A 27,689-nucleotide genomic window follows, 5' to 3' on the forward strand; every position below is an offset into this window, starting at 1 on the left:
TTTATTAATAAACTTTAACACATTGTAAAGAGAAAATCAGGCTACGCAGGAGCATTTCTATGCAGTTCACACATATGAAGTAACATAGTGATTAAAAAATGATTTAAAGCAGAAAACAGAGTGGAAACCATCACCTGAACTTACAAACCTCATAATCATGTTGACCTTCATCCTGGTCCTTGCATACCATTCAGGAGGTCACCACCTTAGAACAAGCAACAATAAACATGGTGTGTCTGGTCAGGGGAGAAGCCATCGCTGAGCCCAGGTGCCATCCTCACAGCAAGGACAGAGTGGATGAGCAGAGACGACGCCTGCACCTGAGCCACTGACACCGCAACTCTGCAGACAGCAGACTGAGATCCCCCATGGGGACATCCCCTGCACTGCAACCAGGGCACCAGCGCCTAGCAGCAGCACTGCTTCTTGCAGCAGCACTTCTGCTGGCAGCAGCCCTTCCCACAGCCACAGCCACAGCCACAGGAGCCACAGCCACAGGAGCCACAGCAGGTGCGGTGGCAGCAGACGACTACGGGTTTGCAGCAGCAACAGCCACAGCAGCCGCCACAGCAGCCGCCACAGCAGCTTCCACAGCCACCACAGCCACCACAGCCACCACAGCTACCACAGCTGCCACAGCCGCCACAGCCGCCACAGCCACCACAGCTGCCACAGCCACCACAGCTGCCACAACCACAACCTCCACAGCCACAGCAACCCATGGTGTCAGTAGACAACAAGCAGGTGAGGGAGGAGAGAGGACTCAGGAGAATAGAAGAGTCTGACCCTGCATCCTGCAGAGTCCCTTATATACCAAGTCCTGAACAGCAACCCCTTCCTTGTGACTGTTTCTTACAGTTACCTCAGAGCCTCACGAGGTCTCTCATGTCCTTCCTGGTTGACAGTGTGACCCTCTGTTATTGCTGCGTACCTTGATTCTTGCCTTAAGCTCAGGACTTAGAATAGACACACTTCTAACATGTACGAGTACCCAGGGAAAGCAAGTATTTCTATGTTTCCTGTCTCCAGAGCTCAGAGGAGAGCCTAGCAAATGGTAAGGACCAAGTGTGTTCTTAGGAAATAGACAAATGACTCAGATATTCAAGAATAAACCGCTGGAAATACATATGAGGAAGAACCCACACCAGGCAAAACCCTCACTGTCTCTGTAGGTCAGGGAAAGCACTGTTTTCTCTCTGCAGAGGTTCCTTTCTAACCCCCAAGGGAGCAAAACCTCCCTAAGGAATGAATGGAAAACCAGAATCAATAGGATCAGCATAGGCCCTGTACTGTTTTATGCCAGTATTCCATCATTTTCTCGCTGTCTGGAATTCCTTCATTCATCAGAATTACCCATTTACATTTAAAGTCATGATAAAATAACCGTGTGATGTCAGGCACTGAAAATATAAGTCAGGTGCCAGAAGGAGGTTCGATTGTTGCTTATCTACCAAAGAACTGGGAAAACAGAGGAAGGAAACACCCATCCTGGGGGTTCCAGCCTCCTGCCAGGCTCTCTTAGGATTCTTGAAGCCATCCTGAGCTCTCAGCCCAGCCATGCACTGTGGACTCATGACCCGAAATCTCCCGGGCTCTAGCTCTCGGGCTCTGTGTCCAGCCCCGCCAGGCTGAAGTGCCATGCTGAGTCTAGCAGGTAAAGTTCTTGCTTGATGACCTCAGAACACAAGGCTGCCTGGGACACTTGGGAACTAAGTCAGTCCCGGAAGATGCACATGTGCTCCCAGGATTAATCACCGTGCTGCCCCTCTTGGGCTGACAATGAAGGTCCTAAAACTTAGATCAACTGGCTTCATGGGGCCACCGGTCCCTGAGCGCTGATGCTCCTCATCTCGCAGCTGGGGTCTCTTGGATAAGCTCAGTTTTTGAACCCAAGAGGAGGAAACCTGAAACATGCTTCCACCTCTGACACGCCTCTCAGGACCAGGGGTTGTTAGGGATCTTCCTGCTCAGTGCTCTGCTGCTCAGCAACCTCAGAAGTTCAGCCTTGTGAGTTGAACACTCCAATCCCACCCACCATGGCCAGTGGGTGAGACCCAGGGTCACAGTGAACCCTGAAGCTGTGGTTTCTCTAGCCACCATTTCCCCCTTCTGGACTAAGATGCATCACATAATTATTCCAGTCATAGGCGGAATCTCCAGGCTTCCTAAGAGACCACAGTCTGGACACAGCAGTGCTATCCTGGAGAGATCCTTGACAAGGAAGTAGGCAAAAGGTCTTGTGAGATCCTTCCATGGAAACTGGGGCAAAACAAGGAAGGAGGAGCAGCATATAAGGGGAGCCAAAGGAGGCGCATCAGATCCTGCTCTCCTGAGTCTTTCCTCACCTGAGTCCTCCCCTCACCTGTGTTTTCTCTACTGACACCATGGGTTGCTGTGGCTGTGGAGGTTGTGGCGGCTGCGGTGGCTGTGGCGGCTGCGGTGGCTGTGGCGGATGCGGTGGCTGCGGTGGCTGCAACAGCTGCACCACCTGCAGATGCTACCGGGTTGGCTGCTGCTCTGGCTGCTGCCCCTGCTGCGCTGGCTGCTGTGGGGGCTGCTGCAGCACCCCCGTGGTCGTCTGCCGCCGCCGCACCTGCTGCAACTCCTGTGGTTGCGGCTCCTGTGGCTGCGGCTGTGGGAAGGGCTGCTGCCAGCAGAAGTGCTGCTGTCAGCAAAAGTGCGGCTGCAAGAGGCAGTGCTGCTGCTAGCAAGACCTACCTGGGCCCTTTACTTCTCCTGGTGAGGAATCTGCCATCCTGTCTGATATATATGTCTGCCTGTCCCAGGGCATGTGGCATCTTCCTTCTTGATTCTGCTCTGTGTTTCAGGTTTTATAAGGCTCTGTGGGCATCTTATACAATGGCATCCGAGGACAAGGGTGGAAAGTCCCTTATTATCCCTCGGTGATGGCTGTAGCACTCAGCATATGTGCTACTTTCCCTGCCCTGCGGCCTGGCCTCTGCCCCGGGCAGGCTGTGGTAGGCGTGGGGGTGGAAGTGGGAAGCTCTTTAATCTGGTCTTGGCTGATCTATCTGCCCTGTGTGTGAGGTGGATCTCTTTGGGCTGTGACCAGGATCTTGTTTATGTGCCATCTTTTTCCCTTTCGGTAGCCCAAGCCTTCCCACTTGAAAAGCTTCTGAATGACCAGAAATAGTTAAGTTCTAGGAAATAAATACCTCTAAGCACCAAAGCCACCCAAAGTTTTAGGCTAATTGGCTCAGGATCCTCAGTATTCTCCTCCCATCTCCTGTTCATGCTTTTCTCTGTGAATGTCTTCCTTTCCTCTGAGGACCATGCATCCCTGACATTTCCTTTGCTGCTTTGGGTTACTGCTTACCATCAGCAATCCTCTAAATGTCTAATAAACTTTGCTCCATTTTCTTTAAAATATTGCCTCATAAAAACCCCTTCTTTTGTGGTTATTTCCAAGGAACGATGAGTTGTTTTAAGGAAGGAAAATAACTCCCTGTTTAGCTTGATTTATTGTGAGCTTGAACTACTTCGGTGATAGAAAATCTCCACCTATGTATATTAAAATTTTAAATGTTTTATGTTTTAAATCTATACTGCTACAGATATATCCATGTTTTACAAAAACAAGTTTAAATAAACTGTGGTAATAGCCAAGTACACGCACACACACACACACACAATTTTTGGACAAAATTTACCTTAGGTATCAGAATTTCCACCTTTATTTACTACACATATTCCTTCTTAGGGAAGAAACTTAGTGAATGAATGTATAGATTTTCACTTCAATCTAAATTCAACTGAGAATAGTGATTTTTTTTTTGTATGGAGATTTCCCTAGTGCATTTAAAATCTTAGTTTTGTCAGAAAGATGGATCCCTTAACATGTTCAGCCAAGTGTACATCTACCTACAATATAACATTCTTTCAGAACACAGTACTCTTTCTCATTGAACACCTCATTTTCCCATTAGACAGAAGCAAATCAACATTTGGATCCATGAAGGTTTCAGGTAAATTCTGTGACATCTTTGCAAAATTGAATTTTTCATGAGGACACACACACACAGACACTCCCAAATACCACTACAACCACCAATACCTGTTTGCAGTAATGGAGGTATCTTCACTGATATCTTGAACAGGTTTTTTTTCTTTCTTAGCCCCCGAATTTATTGCTGGAAATGACTCACAAACTGCTGGCTGGACGTAGAGAAATAGTCAATACTATCTCTACAGTATTGAGAATGCTAACAGATACTGCTTCCAGGACAGTGAGGTGAAAATCTTAACAGAATTCCTACCTGCCCTTCAACTCACACATTTCATGTTTTGAACAAAGACGTATCAATCACTATTTTTAGAGTCTATGGAGTAAAAGAGTAGGAAGAACCAAGCCTTTTGTTAGGAGGCCCAGCTTAAATGAAACATACATACAAGCGATGATTTCACGGTTGTCAGAAACAGTGAATTGTGGAAGCCACCTATGTTTTCACCATCAGATAAGGATAAAAATTGTGGTACTTATATACAACAAGCATTACTCTGCCATAAAGGCTAAACTGGAGCTGTCATAGGAAAGTGCTTTCACTTCGAGACCATGATGCTACGGGAAATAAATCAGACACAGAGGGCTAAATATCACATGGCTTGTAATTTCAAGAGTGAAAGAAAAGGTATGTGACAGGAAACAGAGAGATAGACTACCTGGAAATGGGAAGGGAGCTCAAGGCAGGGAAAGAAAGGAGGGAACGGAAGTCCGGCCTAGATGACTGTCCTTGAAAGAAGAGCAGTTATCTCTGTTTTGTATAAATTTGGCCCTATGGGGCTGGGGATTTAGCTCAGCAGCATAAGCGCCTGCCTTGCAAGCAGGCAGTCGTGAGTTCGATCCCTGGTACCGACAAAAATGAAAAAGACAAAAAAATAAAAATAAATTTGGCCCTATCTGGAGTATTGATATACTGAGAGCTGGCTAGGACTTTTCTTATCCCTACAGTTGGCTTTAATCAGTGTAAATTGGGCTGGCTGAGGAGCTGATGTGTAATCTTTGAAGCAAGAGACAATCCCTCTTTCCCTGCCCAGTGACTCCCAAAGACCCTGGTTTATCTGGGAGGGATGAAGTGTGCTCCATGCTATCAGCTGGATCAAGTCTGCGGAGAGGAGGCAAGACTTCCAGGGCACAAAGGATTGCACAGCAGAGCTGAATCACTGACCCCAAAACACTAGGTACTACCTCACCTGTGTCATGCAAATTGCTCTGCTTTTCTTGCCATGTGGCAGAGGTCTTCTCAGGACTCCTACCTAGCCCAGCTCACAGCAGTCATGTGTTTCCTGCCACTTTCACTGTCACTCACCCCCAAGCCACTGCCCTCGTGGAGAATTTTAAAAAACCGAACTTAGGCCCTGGGTTGAGGTCTTGGTTCCAGTGAACCTTCATCCAGGCTGAGCTTAGGACCCCTTGGCTCCCTATAACTATAATTATGTCTTTATTCTCACCTTGGTTTGAACTGGAAGGGGCAGGTTGGAATAAACTCACTGGAATTTCAGAACATTTTCCATAGGATTACGAATACAAACTTCCTGCATAAAGAGGAGGTCCAGGACAAGGTTCGAGACAGGGAAATTCAAAGACTCAGTAAGTGGTATGTACTTGTATTGATTCCCCACAATGAATATACTTGTTATGCACTATAAATAAATACTAACAAAAAGGGTGTGGGACAGTGAACCAGATCTCTGGGAACTTACAAGGGGTTATTTGAGATCTAGGAAATGATCAAAATGAATGTAGGTCATCCATACCCATACTCCATCCCACATTCCTTAAAGATACTACATGCACGTAAACCAGCTCAATTTATAAAGTTCAGAAACTGAAACACAGAGGAACAGATTCAAAGATTCTGAAAAATGTGTTTAGATCAAACATCTTAAATCGCATGTTTATAAACTCAAACTAGCCCTGCCTTTGCCCTGGAGAATGGCTCACACTTTGACCGAGAAAATGAGGCATGACTTTTCTCCACCCTCTGTGCACGCTGTCACTTTATGCAGTCACCTAGGCCCAAACTTCCAATAGATTCACAAATTCCACAGATTTACATGGGCAAAATACATAAATATTCTCATCTCCAGACTGCACAGCCTGTTACCCTCTTGAGTGCCTACAGACTGTCTTTGAGTGAATACTTTAGAAATTCAGCAAAAAATTCCCTTTATGCTTCTAAAAAAACAGTATAAGCCCATAGCTCAATGTAGAGCACTAGGGGCCTAGCGTGTGTGAGGCTCTGTGTTCAGTCCCCATCTCCACGTCACTCCACCATTCAAATCACAGCAGACTGTGTGTATGATACAACTTACATAAAGAGACATTTACCTTAAAATTGTAACACACTCACATACAGTTAAGGAGAAGACATGATCCCCAAAGCACAAATGAGATGCTGCAGACCCACAAAGAGGCCTGAGCCCAGTACAGTGGTCCTCCTGGGCCTTCTTCTTGGGTAATACTCAGTGTGTCTCTTCTTACCCGGAAGCTTTGAGGTGGGGGGCTGAGGGATTCCCAGCAAGACTGGCAACAGTGACACCATCCCCAGAGGTGGCCTGATCTTCCATTAGTCAGACACCAGCTTCGGGATTCCTATGGGTGGAAAGTAATGCACTTTGGAGGGAAAAGACGAGGGGATTCTTGCTTTAAACTTCACTCAGTCAACAGGTTTCCTTTACTTCACGCCATCCTGTTCTCTATATACTTTTTTTAAAAAAAATCAGAGCAAATCAAATTGAAGATTCTCTATATACTTTTTAAATTCATATATATCCTGCCCAAAGATCTTGAATCAAGGAACTGTAACACACCTACATCCACTTGTTGGGCTCCCAAGAAAACACAGCCAGGTGAGAGAGATTCACACAAACACACTCATACCCATGTGACGAGCTCCTGAATAAGCCACGGACAGCAACAGCACCCCTCACATTCAAGCAGTGTGAGCAACCCTCACACTCAGGGAGCCCCAGCCCCAACATCTGAGGCTGCCTCTGCCTCTTTCCTGAGTCCCCCTTCTCACTTCATATAGGTCTTAATACGGAAAGAGAAAAGTGAAAAAACAGGGTTGTGTTGCATTCTGTCTTTGTATGGTCATATTTTTGTGAATTTACAATAGCCAAAGTTCATTATAAACAACTTAAAAACAGAATAAAGGAGCAAGAGAAAATCACCCGTCTCTAAAGTAACTTCTGCTACCATCGTGTCATACACACGTTCATCATTTTGCTTTATTATTTCCTAATTTTTTTATTTCAGAGAGTCTCAAGTTTCCAGGCAAACACCAAAACTATGACAGTAAGATTGTGTGCGCGACTCGCCGGCTGGTTTGCACAATCACTTCTGCTCTCATAAACCCACTCAGCTCCTCTCAACACTGGGAATATTTTTCCCAAGCATCACTTGGGTGATGACCACAACTCCTTGATGAAGGGTGTCAAACTCCACATTATTTGGTTAGAAATTGCTCCTTCAGCTGAGGGCTAAAATTGGAGTGGGGCATCTTTTGCACAAGGTTCTTGAGTGTTGGCTTGAGCGAGAGCACACACACTACCCGTCTCCGAGGCACAGCCACCAGTGTCCCTGCAGAGCAAAGAGTCACTGTGCCTCTTTGCAGCTCCACAGAGCAGCAGAGCACATGCAGCTGGACACGATCCACAGGGGAAGTGCACGCCTGGCACTTGGGGAACAAGGTAACACTCACCTGCTGTGTAGCCTAATCAAAGGGGTGTCCATGCCACATGTTTGAACTCTCCACCTGCAGGCCAGAACACGGCCATAAATTTTTATGTGAACCCTCTCCTCTCTTGCTATGATATTACAGGGTACACAATTACAGGGGGAAAGTTAATCACACTGTACCTTGGGTCCTCACTGGCGTCCTCTCCTCCCCCGGACATGCTTTCGATGTGCCTTTCCCAGGGACTCTCAAGCCACAGCCGTGCCATTCTTTCTTTCATGTGCATGGACCACAAAGACATCAGTGACCCCTGTGGACCACTTTCTTCTCAGGCCTTCCCCTGACGGATCAGCACACCTCACCTAGAGCACCCCGCCGCACAAACTCCCTCAGATCATTGCAGGTAGCTCCATGGCCTCTTGGGATCACATCTCAGTGTCCTGTAACCCCCACAATCCCAGGCCCACAATGCGATAGAGGAATAGCCTTTGTAAAGTATGCATTTCTTTCCCTCTTTTTTTTTTTATTGGTACCAGGTATTGTGGGCTTGCAAGGCAGGCGCTTACGCCACTGAACTAAATCTCTAAACCAGGAGTAGCTTTTTTTAAAACTACTGCTTACTATTGTAATTAACAAGCCAAGCTCCTGACCATTAAGTTTATCATCAAACAACCCATCCTCTTACACCCTGTGCTCCAGCCCCTGCTCTAAAGCCTGTAGTCTTCACTCTTTTGCTTTACTTTGGACTTGGTTCTATAGCACCTACATGCATGCCTTTCTAGACTACACTGGCATAAGTTTGTTTATCTGTTCTCCAGATGATGGGAATCCCCACTGGGGCAGCATTGCTGTGAGCATGCGTGCATGGCTCTGCCTGAGCACAGGTGCTGAACTCATACATTCTTAGGAGCAGAATCCTAAGTCCTGGAATAAAAGAAACAAATGAGAACAGGCAAAGGCCATTTTTATCCATGTTTGCCACAGGCAAAGTATCAGCCATCAACTCTTGTAGTGTGGCCAAGACTCACAGTCAGGCAGAGGAGCACAAAGGTTTCCACAGCGGGAAAGGAGGGCTTCAGGGTCGCCCCAGTCATAGACAGAATAACTGACAGCAGGATCTCTTTTGTCATTGGTTTGATGAGTTTGCCAGACTTCTCTCCTTAGCCCTATATTTTTTTCTAAATTTTTCGATAAAATGGGGACACTAGTGATTAGAGACGTCAGTTTTTAATCAAGTGTTAGCCATTTGGGCACATTGTCATTATGGGCATCCTGAGCCATTTGTGAGAGATACTGTGGATCTAAGTTCCTGTGACTCTGCTGCCTGCTAGCCTGGCAACAAGAGATGATGGGCTGGTTTCCTGGGCTTCTTGCTGTGGAGCAGAGGTTGAAGTTCTATCTTAGTTTATGCCTCGTATCTTACCAGTTTCTGACATGTGCACAACCTATATATTCATTATACGTACGTTCCACCCTTTCCCCTGCACTGGGTTGTTAGCTCTATGAGGAAATGTGATTGTGTCTGCTCTGTTCATTGACCCGGTTTTGGTGTCTAGAGCAATGTGTAGCTTCTAATAACTACCCAGCACATGTTTGCAAGATGAGTGGATTTTAGGTACCTACAAAAATATTATGCTGCTGATGCATATATTTTTAATTTTGCTATTATTCTGAGACTTAAAGATGACCATTCAGATGTAGCCCCGCACCACTAGAGTTGCCAGGTCTCATTTATGCATATCCTACCTTGTCTACCAATGTCTGACCTAAGGTTGCTGAACGCCAGTATGAGACAGAGGGAATTCATCTCCTCTAGATTATTATGTTGTTTTTGAATGCACACATTACGACTAACTTGAGGCCAGGGATACAGCGGCACAAAAGACTGCCTGGCAAATGCGAGTTTGTAAAGTCAGTCCCCGATACAAATTAAGAAGCAGAAGCAAAAGCCACTGCGAGAACGGCAGCGGAAGGAGAAGAAGAAGAAGAAGAAGAAGAAGAAGAAGAAGAAGAAGAAGAAGAAGAAGAAGAAGAAGAATCATTTCTTACAATATGGAAACTATTCGGTATTCATACATGTTGTGAGTTTGATTTATTTCCCTTATGAGTATGGTCTCAAGCTGAATCCATTTATTTATCAATATCTCAGTGTGATCCTACTTTATAGTTGAGGAGTACTCCACTGTGTAAAAATACCACAACTGTTTGATCCATTCCTCAGTTGATGGGCACTTAGGTTGCTTCCAAGATCTGGCCTTTACAAATTGTGCAGCTATAAACATGGGTGCACATATACCTCTGTGGTATGATGCTTTCAGTACTTCTGGGAATATGCCTAGAAGTGGGATAGCTGGAACAAATGGGACTTCCAAACCCAGCTTTTTGAGAAATCTACAGACTGACCTCCACAATGGCTGCAGCAATCTACAATCCCAAATAAAGTACAAGAGAGTTCCTTTTTCCCTACAGCCTTTCCAGCATTAGTTGTTGATGGTTTTCTTGATACTGGCCATTCTTGCAGGAGTGAGATGGAATCTCAGTGTGGTTTTAATTTGCATTTCTCTAATGACTACTGATGATCCACATTTTTTCATGTATTTATTTGTCATTTGTATATCTTCATCTGAGAAGTATTTATCTCAGATGCCCATTTTTGGATTGGACCTTGAATTCTGGGGATCTGATTTTTTAAAAATTCTTTATATATTTTAGACAGAAGTCCTTTGTCTGAGGGAGAGTTCACCGGGATTTTTTCCCAGTTAGTGGGTTTTCTTTCACTATGCTTGACATTTCTTTTCACATACAGAACGTTTTTAATAACAGGTTATCCCAGTTATTGATTCTGGGAAGTGTTTCCCGTGCAGTTTGAGTCCTGTTCATGAATTCTCTACCTACCTATATGTCTTCAAGGTTTCTACCCAAAATGTCTTCCACTAGATTTAGTGTTTCTGTTTTAATATTCAGAACTTTGATCCATTTAGATTTTAATTTAGTACATGGTGATAGGTATGGATCTAGGTTTAGTTTTAGGCATATGGAGAGCCAGTTTTCCCAACACCATTTATTAAAGAAACTGTCATCCTTCCAGTGAACCTGTTTGGCATTTTATCAAAGATAAGGTGGTTGAGTGTGTTTGTAGCTGTCGTTTTATCTTCTAATCTATCCCACTGATCTTTGGCTCTGTTTTGATTTCGTACCATCTTGATTTTACCACGGTTGCTTTGTAGTAAAACTTCAAGTCAGGGATTGTGATGCTTCCTGTCTTACCTGTGTTGCTTAGAACTGTCTTTGCTATTCTATGTCTCTTCTGGCTCCAGATTGAAAGCATTTTGGCCAAGACAGGACACTGTTGCATGAAGTATTATTTTCCATCCTTTGGCTTTCAGTCTGTGAGTATCCTTTTCTGTTAGATGGGTTTCTTGTAGACAGCATAGGGTTGGATTTTGTTTCTTGATCCGTTCTGTCACTCTGTTTCTTATCATTGGTACATTGAGACCATTTACATTAATGCTTATAACTGTTATATGACGGTTTATTGTTGACATGTTATTTTTCTGCTGTTGCATCTTTATTTTCTGTTCTGTTTAGTTGTCTGATTTGCTTAGTGGTTTTTTCCTAAGTGTATATAAACTGTCTTTCAATACTTTTTACAGGGTTGGCCTGGTGATCATGAAGTTCTTCAGCTGTTCTTTGTCATGGAACTATCTTATTTCACCATCGATTTTGAAGGACAGTTTTTCAGGGTACATTAGTCTAGGTAGGAAATCATTTTACTTTAGGATCTGGAATACTTTGCTCCATGCTCTTCTTGACTTTATTGTTTGTGCTGAGAGGTCTACTGTGGATCTGATAGGTTTTCCTTCATAAGTGATATGTGTGTTCTCTCTGACAGCTTTTAATATTCTATTCTTGTGTTGGATTTCTGGGATGGTGATTATTATATGTCTGGGTGTAGTTTTATTGTGGTTATGACTATTTGGAGTTCCATGTGCTTCACTGATCCTGATGTTAGATTCCAATCTCATGTTTGGGAAATTATCAGCTATTACTTCTCTAAATATCATCTTGACATCCTTTATGTCATCCCCTTCTTCTTCATTAATCCTTTGTTGTTTGCCCCTCCATCATCTTGCACTTGTGGAATTGTTATTTCCTGATTCCTTGTTACTTTTAAAAGATCTTTCCTTTCTTGTTCACTAGCTGCAATCTTGTCTTCAAGGTCTGAAATTCTATCTTCACTTTCACTGAGGGGGTTTTTACAGCTTTCAGCAGAAGTTTTGATTTCCTGTATATGTCTGTGCATCTGCTTTATGTATTCTGTTTGTTTTCTGTATTGCTCATCTAGGAATTCTATCATTTTGTTTAGTTCTTCCAAATTTTTAACTGTGTCCTCTTTAGATATATTCAGAATCTCTTTCATTTCTTTTATCATTTCTTCTTTTACCTGGGAGATTATTTCTAGTTTGAATTCCTTTAAAGCTTCCCGGAGATGCTTGTTTATTTCAGTTGCTCTTATGTCCAATATTTGAGGTGTATGGCAAAAATTTTCTATGTACATCACTCCTAATGTTTCTTTGTGTGGGCTGAAGGTTTGAGATTGTAATTTGGTCTTTAGTTTTGTCATTTTCCTATACTTCTGTTTTTCAAGTGTTTCAAGTGTTATTCTTCGGCTACCTCAGGGTCTTTTGGAAATCACCTTCTATGCCCTCAGCTCCTGGGACTCTGGCACCCAGTTCTCTGGATTGATAGAGAACTATCATTGGGAGAGGAACAGGCGAGCTAAAGCTCAGCCTCGGGAACGGGTGGTGCCCGCCTGCTTACTTAGAACTCCAGAGTCCACCAAGCTCAGCCGGAACTGGGAGTCCAGTCCTGGTGGACCGGACCCGCTGAACTGCTACAGTGAGTCCTGAAGCCACGGGGATCTCAAATGGGATGGACTCTGGGGAAAGTGCACAGGGCACTTACACCAGGCCGCAGGGCCTCTGGAACCAGTGGCACCTGCCTGATTGCTTAAAACTCCACAGTCCTGTGGTACTGTTTTCATTTGGAACCAGAGCCTCACGCAACACAGAAATGGCTCAAACTCCCAGTGATCCTCAAAGGACTGAGGGGAGAAGGGCATCTGAACAAGAGTTCCCTGCTGGGAACTCTGTCTGGGGTCGGGCCACATCTCTCTAGCAGCACTTCTGCTGGCAGCAGCACTTCTCACAACCACAGGTCCTCAGTCATGAACTTTATCTTCCCTTTCTTTCTTATTTTTAACTTTTGACATTGACACACGATAGATTGCAAATTAAACTTTCCTAGCTCCCATGCATGTATTCAACTACAAATTCCTCCATCCTTTGGAAAAGTCTTGGAAAACCTGCCCCCAAACACCTCTAAGGACCAAATCTTAGCAACTCCCAAAACCCAATATGGAACGCCACCTCTTTCTTTTTTTCCTTTCTTTTCTTTCCATTCCTTTTCTTTGTCTTTGGAGCCAGGGTCTCCCTGTGTAGTTCATGCTGGTATTGAGTTCACCTTGTTGCCCAGGCTGATCTTGAACTTGCATTGATCCTCCGGCCTCAGCCTCCTGAATTCTGGGATTGCCGCCTCCTTTAGAGGCAGGTCCTGCCTTCTCAATCACACCATCTGCAACACAGCAATGTGCCGTCCCACCCTTCCATGGCACCTCACATCAGTGTGTACATTTACCACACTTGTTATCGCTCTGCACTATGTGTGTTCAGGCTTGGGGGTGACAGGCATGTATGTAATACACAGTCCTGATTATCTGTGCATTCTCCAAGGCCACACCTCAGGAAAGATCATAAAGGGTGGCACGTAAATGAAAATAAACACAGTGAGATAAAGAAAGGAAGACTTGGGATTATTTGAGAATTTTATTAATAAACTTTAATGCATTGTCTAGAGAAACTCTGGTTACAGAAGAGGCATTTCCTATGCAGTTCACACGGATGAATTAACACAGAGATCAAAAAAAGATTTAAAGCAGAAAACACAGTGGAAACCATCACTTGAACTTACCAACCTGATAATCATGTTGCCCTTCATCCTGGTCCTTGCATAGCGTGCAGGAGGAGGTCACCACCTTAGAACAGGAAACGTTAACATGGTGTATCCGGTCAGGGGAGAAGCCGTCACAGAGTCCAGATGCCTTTGTCACAGCAGGACAGAGTGGACGGGGCAGAGCCCATGCCTGCATTGGAGCCTCTGACCCTGCAGCTTTGCAGACAGCAGACAGTCTCCCCGCGGCAACAGCACCTGTGCAGTGGCCAGGCTGGCAGCACCTAGCAGCAGCACTGCTTCTTGCAGCCGCACTTTTGCTGACAACAGCACTTGTGCTGGCAGCATCCCTTCCCACAGCCACAGCCACAGGAGCCACAGCCACAGGAGCCACAGCCACAGGAGCCGCAGCCACAGGAGCCACAGCAGGTGCGGTGGCAGCAGATGACTACGGGTTTGCAGCAGCAACAGCCACAGCAGCCACCACAGCAGCTACCACAGCAGCTTCCACAGCCACCACAGCCACCACAGCCACCACAGCTACCACAGCTGCCACAGCCACCACAGCTGCCACAGCCACCACAGCTGCCACAACCACAACCTCCACAGCCACAGCAACCCATGGTGTCAGTAGACAACAAGCAGGTGAGGGAGGAGAGAGGACTCAGGAGAATAGAAGAGTCTGACCCTGCATCCTGCAGGGACCCTTATATACCTAGTCCTGAACAGCAACCCCTTCCTTGTGACTGCTTCTTACAGTTACCTCAGAGCCTCACGAGATCTCTCATGTCCTTCCTGGTTGATAGCGTGACCCGCTGTTATTGCTGCCTTTAACCTTGATTCTTCCCCTAAGCTCAGGACTTAGAATAGACACACTTCTAACATGTACGAGTACCCAGGGAAAGCAAGTATTTCTATGTTTCCTGTCTCCAGAGCTCAGAGGAGAGCCTAGCAAATGGTAAGGACCAAGTGTGGTCTTAGGAAATAGACAAATGACTCAGATATTCAAGAATAAACCGCTGGAAATACATATGAGGAAGAACCCACACCAGGCAAAACCCTCCCTGTCTCTGTAGGTCAGGAAAAGCACTGTTTTCTCTCTGCAGAGGTTCCTTTCTAAGCCCCAAGTGAGCAAAACCTCCCTAAGGAATGAGTGGAAAACCAGAATCAATAGGATCAGCACAGGCCCTGTACTGTTTTATGCCAGTATTCCATCATTTTCTCGCTGTCTGGAATTCCTTCATTCATCAGAATTACCCATTTACATTTAAAGTCATGATAAAATAACTGTGTGATGTCAGGCACTGAAAATATAAGTCAGGTGCCAGAAGGAGGTTCGATTGTTGCTTATCTACCAAAGAACTGGGAAAACAGAGGAAGGAAACACCCATCCTGGGGGTTCCAGCCTCCTGCCAGGCTCTCTTAGGATTCTTGAAGCCAGCCTGAGCTCTCAGCCCAGCCACGCTCCATGGACTCATGACCCAAAATCTCCTGGGCTTTAGCTCTGGGGCTCCCAGGCTGAAGTGCCATGCTGAGTCTAGCAGGTAAAGTTCTTGCTTGATGACCTCAGAACACAAGGCTGCCTGGCTCACTTGGGAACTAAGTCAGTCCCGGAAGATGCACATGTGCTCCCAGGATTAATCACCATGCTGCCCCTCTTGGGCTGACAATGAAGGTCCTAAAACTTATATCAACTGGCTTCATGGGGTCACAGGTCCCTGAGTGCTGGTGCTCCTCATCTCGCAGCTGGGGTCTCTTGGATAAGCTCAGTTTTTGAACCCAAGAGGAGGAAACCTGAAACATGCTTCCACCTCTGACACGCCTCTCAGGACCAGGGGTTGCAGGAGTGAGATGGAATCTCAGTGTGGTTTTAATTTGCATTTCTCTAATGACTAATGATGATCCACATTTTTTCATGTATTTATTTGTCATTTGTATATCTTCATCTGAGAAGTATTCATCTCAGATGCCCATTTTTGGATTGGAGCTTTGAATTTTGGGGATCTCACTTTTTAAAACTTCTTTATATGTTTTAGACAGAAGTCCTTTGTCTGAGCGAGAGTTCACTAGGATTTTTTCCCAGTTTGTGGGTTTTCTTTCACGGTGCTTGAGATTGCTTTTGACATAAGAACCTTTTTAATAACAGGTTATCCCAGTTATTGATTCTAGGAAGTATTTCCCGTGCAGTTTGAGTCCTGTTCATGAATTGTCTACCTACCTCTATGTCTTCAAGGTTTCTACCCAATTTGTCTTCCAATACATTTAGTGTTTCTGTTTTAATATTCAGAACTTTGATCCATTTAGGTTTTAATTTAGTACAAGGTGATAGGCATGGATCAAGGTTTAGTTTTCGACATATGGAGAGCCAGTTTTCCCAACACCATTTATTAAAGAAACTGTCGTCCTTCCAGTGAACCTGTTTGACCCTTTTATCAAAGATAAGGTGGTTGAGTGTGTTTGTAGTTGTGGTTTTATCTTCTAACCTATCCCACTGATCTTCGGCTCTGTTTTGATTTCTGTACCATGTTGATTTCACTACGGTTGCTTTGTAGTAGAACTTCAAGTCAGGGATTGTGATGCTTCCTGTCTTGCCTTTGTTGCTTAGAACTGTCTTTGCTATTCTATGTTTCACTCCAGATTGAAAGGGTTTTGGCCCAGACAGGACACTGTAGCCAGGAAAACCTCAACCAGAACCAGGAAGCCCCTATCTCCCCCGCCCCTAAGAATTTACCTGTGACATCTTCCCGCCTCTAGGAATTTGCCTATGACGCCAAACCTAGGACCAATGGGCTACCCATGCATCCCTGATGCCCCGTTAGGTAGCACCCCAATCCGAGGCTACTTACATACCCCCCAGGCCAAGTGTCTGCCAGCTAGATCACCGGACTCCAGCGGTGGGAGTTGCCAGTCATCTCTCTCCCTGTCCTCAGCATAAAGGCCGCTTTTTGTTTTATACTTCTCATCTTTTGGAAATACTTTAAATCTTTTAAAAATAATCCTATCATTTCATGAAATTTAGGAGTGATTTCACTAGATCTATGAGGTATGTTGATGGTATTTTTATTGTGATTGCATTGAATCTGTATAAGAGTTTTGGGAGAATGGCCATTTTCACATTATGTATTCTTCCTATACATGAGCAAGTGATGTCTTTCCATTTTCTGAGATCATCTTCAATTTCTTTTTTCCGTGTATTATAATTTTCTCTGTATAGCTCTTTCACTTCTTTTGTAAGAGTAATTCCTAAATATTTCATTTTGTGGTTGCTAGTGTGAAGGGTGTGGCTCCTCCTATTTCTCTCTCTGTGATTTTGTTGTTAGTGTATAGGAATGCTAATGATTTTTGAGTATTGATTTTGTATTCAGCTACATTACTGAATTTATTTATTACATCTGACAGACTTCCATGGAGTTTAGGGTGTCTTCTATGTAGAGTACCATGTCATCTGCAAACAATGATAATTTAACTTCTTTTCCTATCTTTACCCCTTTTTGTCTCTCTCTTGTCTAATTGCTCTGGCTAGTATTTCCCATACTATATGAAATAAGTGTGGTGATAAAGGACATCCTTGTCTTGTACCTGATTTTAAAGTAAAGGCCTTCAGGTTTTGGCCATTTGGTATGATACTCGCTGTTGGTTTGTCATAGATGGCCTTTATTATATTGAGGTATTCTAATTTTCTGTAAAGTTCTTATCATGAATGAATGTTGGACCTTATCAAAAGCTGTTTCTGCATCTATAGAAATGATCATGTGATTCTTACTTTTGGCTTGATTAATGTGGCGGATTTCATTTATTGATTCACGTATGTTAAACCATCCCTACATGCCTGGGATGAATCCCATTTGGTCATGTTGTATAATCTTCTTGATGATTTGCTGCATCCTACTTAGCAATATTTTATTGATGATTTTTGCATCAGTGTTCGTTAGGGAGATTGGTCTATAGTTCTCTTTTTCGGTTGGGTATTTCTCAGGTTTTGGTACTAGAGTAATATTGGCTTCCAGCAATGACTTAGGAAGGATTGCTTTGCTTTCACTTTCATTGAAGAGTTTGAGGAGGGTCGGCATTAGGTCCTCTTTATTTCTTGTAGAATTCTGCAGTGAATACTTCTGGGCCTGGGCTCTTCTTTGTAGATAAGGATTTAATTGCATTTTCAATTTCATTAATAGAAATTGGGTTATTCAGCAGTGTTACATCCTTTTGACCAAGCTTTGGTACTTCATATGTTTCTAGGAATCTGTCTATTTCTTCTGTGTTATCAAACCTTTGAGAGTAGAGGTTTTGAAAATAGATGTTGGTGATCTTCTGTATTTCTATAGAGTCTGTAGTGATTTCACCTTTTTCATTTTTTATTGCATGAATTTGAGCTTTTTCTTCCCTTTTTAACATAAGGTTGGCTAGGGGCTTATCAACTTTATATATTCTTACCAAGAACCAATTCTTTGATTCCTTGATTCTTTGGATTATTTTCTTAGGCTCTATTGCATTGATTTCTGCTCTGACTTTTATAATTTCCTCTATTCTTTTGGCTTTGTGCTTGACTTGCTTTTCTTTTTCTCGATGTTTGAGGTGTAGCATCAGGTTATTTATTTGGATTCGCTCTGTTTTCCTGATGTGGGAACTCAGTGCAATAAATTTTTGGCTGAGGACGGCTTTCATTGCATTCCACAGATTCTGGCAGGTTGTATTTGTATTTTCATTTGCTTGTAGGTATTGTTTAATTTCTCCTTTAACTTCCCCTGTGAGCCACTGATTACTCAAGAGTGTGTTATTCAGTTTCCATGTGTTTGTGGGATTTTTGCAGTATCTTTTATCATCAATTTCTAATTTCAAAGCACTATGATCCAATAATCCAATGCAAGGGATTATTTCAACTCTTTTGCATTTATTTAAATACGTTGTGTGAGTCAATGTATGGTCTATTTTAGAAATTGACCATTGTACTGCTGAGAAGAATGTGTATTCCGATATTGTTGGATGGAACACTCTGTGTATGTTTATCAAGTCCATTTGTTCACAGGTGTGATTCAGTTCTGTTATTTCTTTGCTGATTTTCTGTCTGGATGATCTGACCCTTGGTATCAGTGGTGTGTTAAGGTCTCCTGTTACAATTGTGTTACTGATAATTTGATTTTTCATTTCCATAAATACTTCTTTTATATAACTGGGTGCTCTGGAATTTGGTGCATATACATTTAAGATAGTTATCTCTTCCTCTTGAGGCTTTCCCCTAACAAGTACGTAGTGACCTTCTTTATCTCTTCTGATTATTATTGGTGTAAAGTTCACATTCTCTGCAAACAGAATGGCGACTCCTGCTTTTTGGGGGGTTCCTGTTTCATGAAGTATTATTTTCCATCCTTTGACTTTCAGTCTGTGAGTATCCTTTTCTGTTAGATGGGTTTTTTGTAGATAGCATATGGTTGGATTTTGTTTCTTCATCCGTTCTGTCAGTCTGTTTCTTATCATTGGTACATTGAGACCATTTACATTAATGGTTATAACTGTTATATGATGGTTTATTGTTGACATGTTATTTTTCTGCTGTTGCATCTTTATTTTCTGTTCTGTTTAGTTGTCTGATTTGCTTAGTGGTTTTTTCCTAAGTGTATGTAAACTGTCCTTCAAAACTTTTACAGGGTTGGCCTGGTGATCATGAAGTTCTTCAGCTGTTCTTTGTCATGGAACTATCTTATTTCACCATCGATTTTAAAGGACAGTTTTTCAGGGTACATTAGTCTAGGTGGGAAATTATTTAACTTTAGGATCTGGAATACTTTGCTCCATGCTCTTCTTGACTTTATTTTTTGTGCTGAGAAGTCTGCTGTGGATCTCATAGGTTTTCCTTCATAAGTGATCTGTGTTTTCTCTCTGACACTTTTAATATTCTAATCTTATGTTGATTTCTGGGATGGTGAATATTATATGTGTGGGTGTAGTTGTATTTTGGTTATGACTATTTGGAGTTCCATGTGCTTCACTGCTCCTGATGTTAGATTCCAATCTCATGTTTGAGAAATTATCAGCTATTACCTCTCTAAATATCATCTTGACATCCTTTATGTCGTCCCCTTCTTTTTCATTAATCCTTTGTTGTTTTCCCCTCCATCATCTTGCACTTGTGGAATTGTTATTTCCTGATTCCTTGTTACTTTTAAAGGATCTTTCCTTTCCTGTTCACTAGCTGCAATCTTGTCTTCAAGGTCTGAAATTCTATCTTCAGTTTCACTGAGGCAGTTTTTACAGCTTTCAGTGGAAGTTTTGATTTCCTGTATATGTCTGTGCATCTGCTTTATGTATTCTGTTTGTTTTCTGTATTGCTCATCTAGGAATTGTATGATTTTGTTTAGTTCTTCCAAATTTTTAACTGTGTCTTCTTTAGATGTATTCAGCATCTCTTTCATTTCTTTTATCATTTCTTCTTTTACCTGGGAGATTATTTCTAGTTTGAATTCCTTTAAAGCTTCCCGGAGATGCTTGTTTATTTCAGTTGCTATTATGTCCAATATTTGAGGTGTATGGCAAAAATTTTCTTCTATGTACATCACTCCTAATGTTTCTTTGTGTGGGCTGAAGGTTTGAGATTGTAATTTGGTCTTTAGTTTTGTCATTTTCCTATATTTCTGTGTTTCAAGTGTTTCGAGTGTCATTCTTTGGCTTCCTCGGGGTGTTTTGGAAATCCTCTTCCATGCCTTCAGCTCCTGGGACTCTGGCACCCAGTTCCCTGGATTGATAGAGGGTCATGGAGGAGGAACAGGCCAGCTCAAGCCCAGCCTCGGGAACCTATGGTGCCGGCCTGCTTACTTAGAACTCCAGAGTCCACCAAGCTCAGCCGGAACTGGGAGTCCTGTGCCGGTGCCCCGGACCCGCTGAACTGCTCCAGTGCATCCAGAAGCCACGGGGATCCCAAATGAGATGGACTCTGGGGAAAGTGCACTGGGCACTTACACCAGGCCGCCAGGCCTCTGGAACCAGCGGCACCTGCCTGCTTGCTTAAAACTCCACAGTCCTGTGGTACTGTTTTCATTTGGAACCAGAGCCTCACGCAACACAGAAATGGCTCAAACTCCCACTGATCCTCAAAGGACTGAGGGGAGAAGGGCATCTGAACAAGAGTTCCCTGCTGGGAACTCTGTCTGGGGTCGGGCCACATCTCTCTAGCAGCACTTCTGCTGGCAGCAGCACTTCTCACAACCACAGGTCTTCAGTCATGAACTTTATCTTCCCTTTCTTTCTTATTTTTAACTATTGACATGGACTCACGACAGATTGCTAATTAAACTTTCCTAGCTCCCATACATGTCTTCAACTACAAATTCCTGCATCCTTTGGAAAGGTCTTTGGAAAGGTCTTGGAAAACCTGCCCCCAAACACCTCTAAGGACCAAATCTTAGCAACTCCCAAAACCCAATATGGAATGCCACCTCTTTCTTTTTTTCCTTTCTTTTCTTTCCATTCCTTTTCTATGTCTTTTGAGCCAGTGTCTCCCTGTGTCGTTCATGCTGGTATTGAGTTCACCTTGTTGCCCAGGCTGATCTTGAACTTGCATTGATCCTCCGGGCTCAGCCTCCTGAATTCTGGGATTGCCGCCTCCTTTAGAGGCAGGTCCTGCCTTCTCAATCACACAAACTGCCACACGGCAATGTGCCGTCCCACCCTTCCATGGCACCTCACATCAGTGTGTACATTTACCACACTCGTTATCGCTCTGCACTATGTGTATGCAGGCTTGTGGGTGACAGGCATGTATATAATACACAGTCCTGATTATCAGTGCATTCTCCAAGGCCACACCTCGGGGAAGATCATAAAGTGTGGCACGTAAATGAAAATAAACACAGTGAGATAAAGAAAGGAAGACTTGGGATTATTTGAGAATTTTATTAATAAACTTTAAGGCATTGTCTAGAGAAACTCTGGTTACAGAAGAGGCATTTCCTATGCAGTTCACACGGATGAAGTATCACAGAGATCAAAAAAAGATTTAAAGCAGAAAACACAGTGGAAACCATCACTTGAACTTACCAACCTGGTAATCATGTTGCCCTTCATCCTGGTCCTTGCATAGCGTGCAGGAAGAGGTCACCATCTTAGAACAGGAAACGTTAAACATGGTGTGTCCGGTCAGGGGAGAAGCCGTCACAGAGTCCAGATGCCTTTGTCACAGCAGGACGGAGTGGACGGGGCAGAGCCCATGCCTGCACTAGACCTCTGACCCTACAGCTTTGCAGACAGAAGACTGAGACCCCACAGCAACAGCACCCGTGCAGTGGCCAGGCTGGCAGCACCTAGCAGCAGCACTGCTTCTTGCAGCAGCACTTTTGCTGACAACAGCACTTCTGCTGGCAGCAGCCCTTCCCACAGCCACAGCCACAGGAGCCACAGCCACAGGAGCCGCAGCCACAGGAGCCACAGCAGGTGCGGTGGCAGCAGACGACTACGGGTTTGCAGCAGCAACAGCCACAGCAGCCGCCACAGCAGCTGCCGCAGCAGCTTCCACAGCCACCACAGCCACCGCAGCCATCACAGCTACCACAGCTGCCACAGCCGCCACAGCTGCCACAGCCACCACAGCTGCCACAGCCACCACAGCTGCCACAGCCACCACAGCTGCCACAACCACAACCTCCACAGCCACAGCAACCCATGGTGTCAGTAGACAAGAAGCAGGTGAGGGAGGAGAGAGGACTCAGGAGAATAGAAGAGTCTGACCCTGCATCCTGCAGGGACCCTTATATAGCTAGTCCTGAACGGCAACCCCTTCCTTGTGACTGTTTCTTATAGTTACCTCAGAGCCTCACGAGGTCTCTCATGTCCTTCCTGGTTGACAGTGTGACCCGCTGTTATTTCTGCCTTTAACCATGATTCTTCCCTTAAGCTCAGGACTCAGAATAGACACACTTCTAACATGTATGAGTACCCAGGTAAAGCAAGTATTTCTATGTTTCCTGTCTCCAGAGCTCAGAGGAGTGTCTAGCAAATGGTAAGGACCAAGGGTGGTCTTAGGAATTCAACAAATGACTCAGATATTCAAGAATAAACCGCTGGAAATACATACGAGGAAGACCCCACACCAGGCAAAACCCTCCCTGTCTCTGTAGGTCAGGGAAAGCACTGTTTTCTCTCTGCAGAGGTTCCTTTCTAACCCCCAAGTGAGCAAAACCTCCCTAAGGAATGAATGGAAAACCAGAATCAATAGGATCAGCATAGGCCCTGTACTGTTTTATGCCAGTATTCCATCATTTTCTCGCTGTCTGGAATTCCTTCATTCATCAGAATTACCCATTTACATTTAAAGTCATGATAAAATAACTGTGTGATGTCAGCCTCTGAAAATATAAGTCAGGTGCCAGAAGGAGGTTCGATTGTTGCTTATCTACCAAAGAACTGGGAAAACAGAGGAAGGAAACACCCATCCTGGGGGTTCCAGCCTCCTGCCAGGCTCTCTTAGGATTCTTGAAGCCAGCCTGAGCTCTCAGCCCAGCCACACTCCGTGGACTCATGACCCGAAATCTCCTGGGCTTTAGCTCTCGGGCTCTGTGTCCAGCCCGCCAGGCTGAAGTGCCACGCTGAGTCTAGCAGGTAAAGTTCTTGCTTGATGACCTCAGAACACTAGGTTGCCTGGGTCACTTGGGAACTAAGTCAGTCCCGGAAGATGCACATGTGCTCCCAGGATTAATCACCGTGCTGCCCCTCTTGGGCTGACAATGAAGGTCCTGAAACTTATATCAACTGGCTTCATGGGGTCACAGGTCCCTGAGTGCTGGTGCTCCTCATCTCGCAGCTGGGGTCTCTTGGATAAGCTCAGTTTTTGAACCCAAGAGGAGGAAACCTGAAACATGCTTCCACCTCTGACACGCCTCTCAGGACCAGGGGTTGCAGGAGTGAGATGGAATCTCAGTGTGGTTTTAATTTGCATTTCTCTAATGACTAATGATGATCCACATTTTTTTCATGTATTTATTTGTCATTTGTATATCTTCATCTGAGAAGTATTCATCTCAGATGCCCATTTTTGGATTGGATCTTTGAATTTTAGGGATCTCACTTTTTAAAAATTCTTTATATGTTTTAGACAGAAGTCTTTTGTCTGAGCGAGAGTTCACTAGGATTTTTTCCCAGTTTGTGAGTTTTCTTTCACTATGCTTGAGATTGCTTTTGGCGTAAGAACCTTTTTAATAACAGGTTATCCCAGTTATTGATTCTGGGAATTATTTCCCGTGCAGTTTGAGTCCTGTTCATGAATTCTCTACCTACCTCTATGTCTTCAAGGTTTCTACCCAATTTGTCTTCCAATAGATTTAGTGTTTCTGTTTTAATATTCAGATCTTTGATCCATTTAGATTTTAATTTAGTACAAGGTGATACGCATGGATCAAGGTTTAGTTTTCGGCATATGGAGAGCCAGTATTCCCAACACCATTTATTAAAGAAACTGTCGTCCTTCCAGTGAACGTCTTTGGCACTTTTATCAAAGATAAGCTGGTTGAGTGTGTTTGTAGTTGTGGTTTTATCTTCTAACCTATCCCACTGATCTTCGGCTCTGTTTTGATTTCTGTACCATGTTGATTTCACTACGGTTGCTTTGTAGTATAACTTCAAGTCAGGAATTGTGATGCTTCCTGTCTTGCCTTTGTTGCTTAGAACTGTCTTTGCTTTTCTGTTTCACTCCAGATTGAAAGGGTTTTGGCCCAGAAAGGACACTGTAGCCAGGAAAACCTCAACCAGAACCAGGAAGCCCCTAACTCCCCCGCCCCTAAGAATTTACCTGTGACATCTTCCCGCCTCTAGGAATTTGCCTATGACGCCAAACCTAGGACCAATGGGCTACCCATGCATCCCTGATGCCCCGTTAGGTTCCACCCCAAACCGAGGCTACTTACATACCCCCCAGGCCAAGTGTCTGCCAGCTAGATCACCGGACTCCAGCGGTGGGAGTTGCCAGTCATCTCTCTCCCTGTCCTCAGCATAAAGGCCGCTTTTTGTTTTATACTTCTCATCTTTTGGAAATACTTTAAATCTTTTACAAATAATCCTATCATTTGATGAAATTTAGGAGTGATTTCACTAGATCTATGAGGTATGTTGATGGTATTTTTATTGGGATTGCATTGAATCTGCATAAGAGTTTTGGGAGAATGGCCATTTTCACATTATGTATTCTTCCTATACATGAGCAAGTGATGTCTTTCCATTTTCTGAGGTCATCTTCAATTTCTTTTTTCCGTGTATTATAATTTTCTCTGTATAGCTCTTTCACTTCTTTTGTAAGAGTAATTCCTAAATATTTCATTTTTTGGTTGCTAGTGTGAAGGGTGTGGCTCCTCCTATTTCTCTCTCTGTGATTTTGTTGTTAGTGTGTAGGAATGCTAATGATTTTTGAGTATTGATTTTGTATTCAGCTACATTACTGAATTTATTTATTACATCTGACAGACTTCCATGGAGTTTAGGGTGTCTTCTATGTAGAGTACCATGTCATCTGCAAACAATGATAATTTAACTTCTTTTCCTATCTTTACCCCTTTTTTTCTCTCTCTTGTCTAATTGCTCTGGCTAGTATTTCCCATACTATATGAAATAAGTGTGGTGATAAAGGACATCCTTGTCTTGTACCTGATTTTAAAGTAAAGGCCTTCAGGTTTTGGCCATTTGGTATGATACTCGCTGTTGGTTTGTCATAGATGGCTTTTATTATATTGAGGTATTCTAATTTTCTGTAAAGTTCTTATCATGAATGAATGTTGGACCTTATCAAAAGCTTTTTCTGCATCTATAGAAATCATCATGTGGTTCTTACTTTTGGCTTGATTAATATGGCAGATTTCATTTATTGATTCACGTATGTTAAACCATCCCTACATGCCTGGGATGAATCCCATTTGGTCATGTTGTATAATCTTCTTGATGATTTGCTGCATCCTGCTTCGCAATATTTTATTGATGATTTTTGCATCAGTGTTCGTTAGGGAGATTGGTCTATAGTTCTCTTTTTCAGTTGGGTATTTCTCAGGTTTTGGTACTAGAGTAATATTGGCTTCCAGCAATGACTTAGGAAGGATTGCTTTGCTTTCACTTTCATTGAAGAGTTTGAGGAGGGTCGGCATTAGGTCCTCTTTATTTCTTGTAGAATTCTGCAGTGAATACTTCTGGGCCTGGGCTCTTCTTTGTAGATAAGGATTTAATTGCATTTTCAATTTCATTAATAGACATTGGGTTATTCAGCAGTGTTACATCCTCTTGACCAAGCTTTGGTACTTCATATGTTTCTAGGAATCTGTCTATTTCTTCTGTTATCAAACCTTTGAGAGTAGAGGTTTTGAAAATAGATGTTGGTGATCTTCTGTATTTCTATAGAGTCTGTAGTGATTTCACCTTTTTCATTTTTTATTGCATGAATTAGAGCTTTTTCTTCCCTTTTTAACATAAGGTTGGCTAGGGGCTTATCAACTTTATGTATTCTTACCAAGAACCAATTCTTTTATTCCTTGATTCTTTGGATTATTTTCTTAGTCTCTATTGCATTGATTTCTGCTCTGACTTTTATAATTTCCTCTATTCTTTTGGCTTTGTGCTTGACTTGCTTTTCTTTTTCTCGATGTTTGAGGTGTAGCATCAGGTTATTTATTTGGATTCGCTCTGTTTTCCTGATGTGGGAACTCAGTGCAATAAATTTTTGGCTGAGGACGGCTTTCATTGCATTCCACAGATTCTGGGAGGTTGTATTTGTATTTTCATTTGCTTGTAGGTATTGTTTAATTTCTTCTTTAACTTCCCCTGTGAGCCACTGCTTACTCAAGAGTGTGTTATTCAGTTTCCATGTGTTTGTGGGATTTTTGCAGTATCTTTTATCATCAATTTCTAATTTCAAAGCACTATGATCCAATAATCCAATGCAAGGGATTATTTCAACTCTTTTGCATTTATTTAAATACGTTGTGTGAGTCAATGTATGGTCTATTTTAGAAATTGACCATTGTACTCCTGAGAAGAATGTGTATTCCGATATTGTTGGATGGAACACTCTGTGTATGTCTATCAAGTCCATTTGTTCACAGGTGTGATTCAGTTCTGTTATTTCTTTGCTGATTTTCTGTCTGGATGATCTGTCCCTAGGTATCAGTGGTGTGTTAAGGTCTCCTGTTACAATTGTGTTACTGATAATTTGATTTTTCATTTCCATAAATACTTGTTTTATATAACTGGGTGCTCTGGAATTTGGTGCATATACATTTAAGATAGTTATCTCTTCCTCTTGAGGCTTTCCCCTAACAAGTACGTAGTGACCTTCTTTATCTCTTCTGATTATTATTGGTGTAAAGTTCACATTCTCTGCAAACAGAATGGCTACTCCTGCTTTTTGGGGGGTTCCTGTTTCATGAAGTATTATTTTCCATCCTTTGACTTTCAGTCTGTGAGTATCCTTTTCTGTTAGATGGGTTTTTTGTAGATAGCATATGGTTGGATTTTGTTTCTTCATCCGTTCAGTCAGTCTGTTTCTTATCATTGGTACATCGAGACCATTTACATTAATGGTTATAACTGTTATATGATGGTTTATTGTTGACATGTTATTTTTCTGCTGTTGCATCTTTATCTTTCTGTTCTGTTTAATTGTGTGCTTTGCTTAGTGGTTTTTTCCTAAGTGTATGTAAACTGTCTTTCAATACTTTTTACAGGGTTGGCCTGGTGATCATGAAGTTCTTCAGCTGTTCTTTGTCATGAAACTATCTTATTTCACCATTGATTTTGAAGGACAGTTTTTCAGGGTACATTAGTCTAGCTGGGAAATCATTTTACTTTAGGATCTGGAATACTTTGCTCCATGCTCTTCTTGACTTTATTGTTTGTGCTGAGAGGTCTGCTGTGGATCTGATAGGTTTTCCTTCATAAGTGATCTGTGTGTTCTCTCTGACAGTTTTTAATATTCTATTCTTATGTTGATTTCTGGGATGGGGATTATTATATGTGTGGGTG

The 27,689-nt window shown here is 43.1% G+C and overlaps 4 protein-coding genes across 4 annotated transcripts; 1 reads left to right on the plus strand and 3 right to left on the minus strand.

Annotated features, from left to right (window-relative positions):
• LOC134473133 (keratin-associated protein 5-2-like) lies at positions 1-2,352 on the minus strand. The gene has a single exon (XM_063236635.1). The coding sequence runs from the start codon at positions 720-722 to the stop codon at positions 408-410; it is 315 nt and encodes a 104-aa protein (XP_063092705.1). The 5' UTR covers positions 723-2,352; the 3' UTR covers positions 1-407.
• On the plus strand, positions 2,326-3,388 carry LOC101787386 (small cysteine and glycine repeat-containing protein 5). Its single transcript, XM_063236634.1, has one exon. It carries the CDS (start codon positions 2,385-2,387, stop codon positions 2,706-2,708), a length of 324 nt encoding a protein of 107 aa, XP_063092704.1. The 5' UTR covers positions 2,326-2,384; the 3' UTR covers positions 2,709-3,388.
• Positions 3,389-13,572: 10,184 nt separating this feature from the next.
• Positions 13,573-14,377, minus strand: LOC134473134 (keratin-associated protein 5-2-like). The gene has a single exon (XM_063236636.1). The coding sequence runs from the start codon at positions 14,330-14,332 to the stop codon at positions 13,994-13,996; it is 339 nt and encodes a 112-aa protein (XP_063092706.1). The 5' UTR covers positions 14,333-14,377; the 3' UTR covers positions 13,573-13,993.
• A 7,196-nt stretch (positions 14,378-21,573) lies between these two features.
• LOC134473135 (small cysteine and glycine repeat-containing protein 9-like) lies at positions 21,574-22,407 on the minus strand. The gene has a single exon (XM_063236637.1). The coding sequence runs from the start codon at positions 22,358-22,360 to the stop codon at positions 22,001-22,003; it is 360 nt and encodes a 119-aa protein (XP_063092707.1). The 5' UTR covers positions 22,361-22,407; the 3' UTR covers positions 21,574-22,000.
• Between the last annotated feature and the right edge of the window lie 5,282 nt (positions 22,408-27,689).

This window comes from Cavia porcellus, unplaced genomic scaffold, assembly GCF_034190915.1.
Source record: "Cavia porcellus strain 051 isolate PalLab524CR breed Dunkin Hartley unplaced genomic scaffold, mCavPor4.1 scaffold_26, whole genome shotgun sequence".
Classification (NCBI taxonomy): domain Eukaryota; kingdom Metazoa; phylum Chordata; class Mammalia; order Rodentia; family Caviidae; genus Cavia; species Cavia porcellus.

What these genes read in the sequence shown, in the direction of transcription:
- LOC134473133 (XM_063236635.1), bottom strand. Translation starts at nt 722, where the DNA reads ATGGGTTGCTGTGGCTGTGGAGGTTGTGGTTGTGGCAGCTGTGGTGGC.
- LOC101787386 (XM_063236634.1), top strand. Translation starts at nt 2,385, where the DNA reads ATGGGTTGCTGTGGCTGTGGAGGTTGTGGCGGCTGCGGTGGCTGTGGC.
- LOC134473134 (XM_063236636.1), bottom strand. Translation starts at nt 14,332, where the DNA reads ATGGGTTGCTGTGGCTGTGGAGGTTGTGGTTGTGGCAGCTGTGGTGGC.
- LOC134473135 (XM_063236637.1), bottom strand. Translation starts at nt 22,360, where the DNA reads ATGGGTTGCTGTGGCTGTGGAGGTTGTGGTTGTGGCAGCTGTGGTGGC.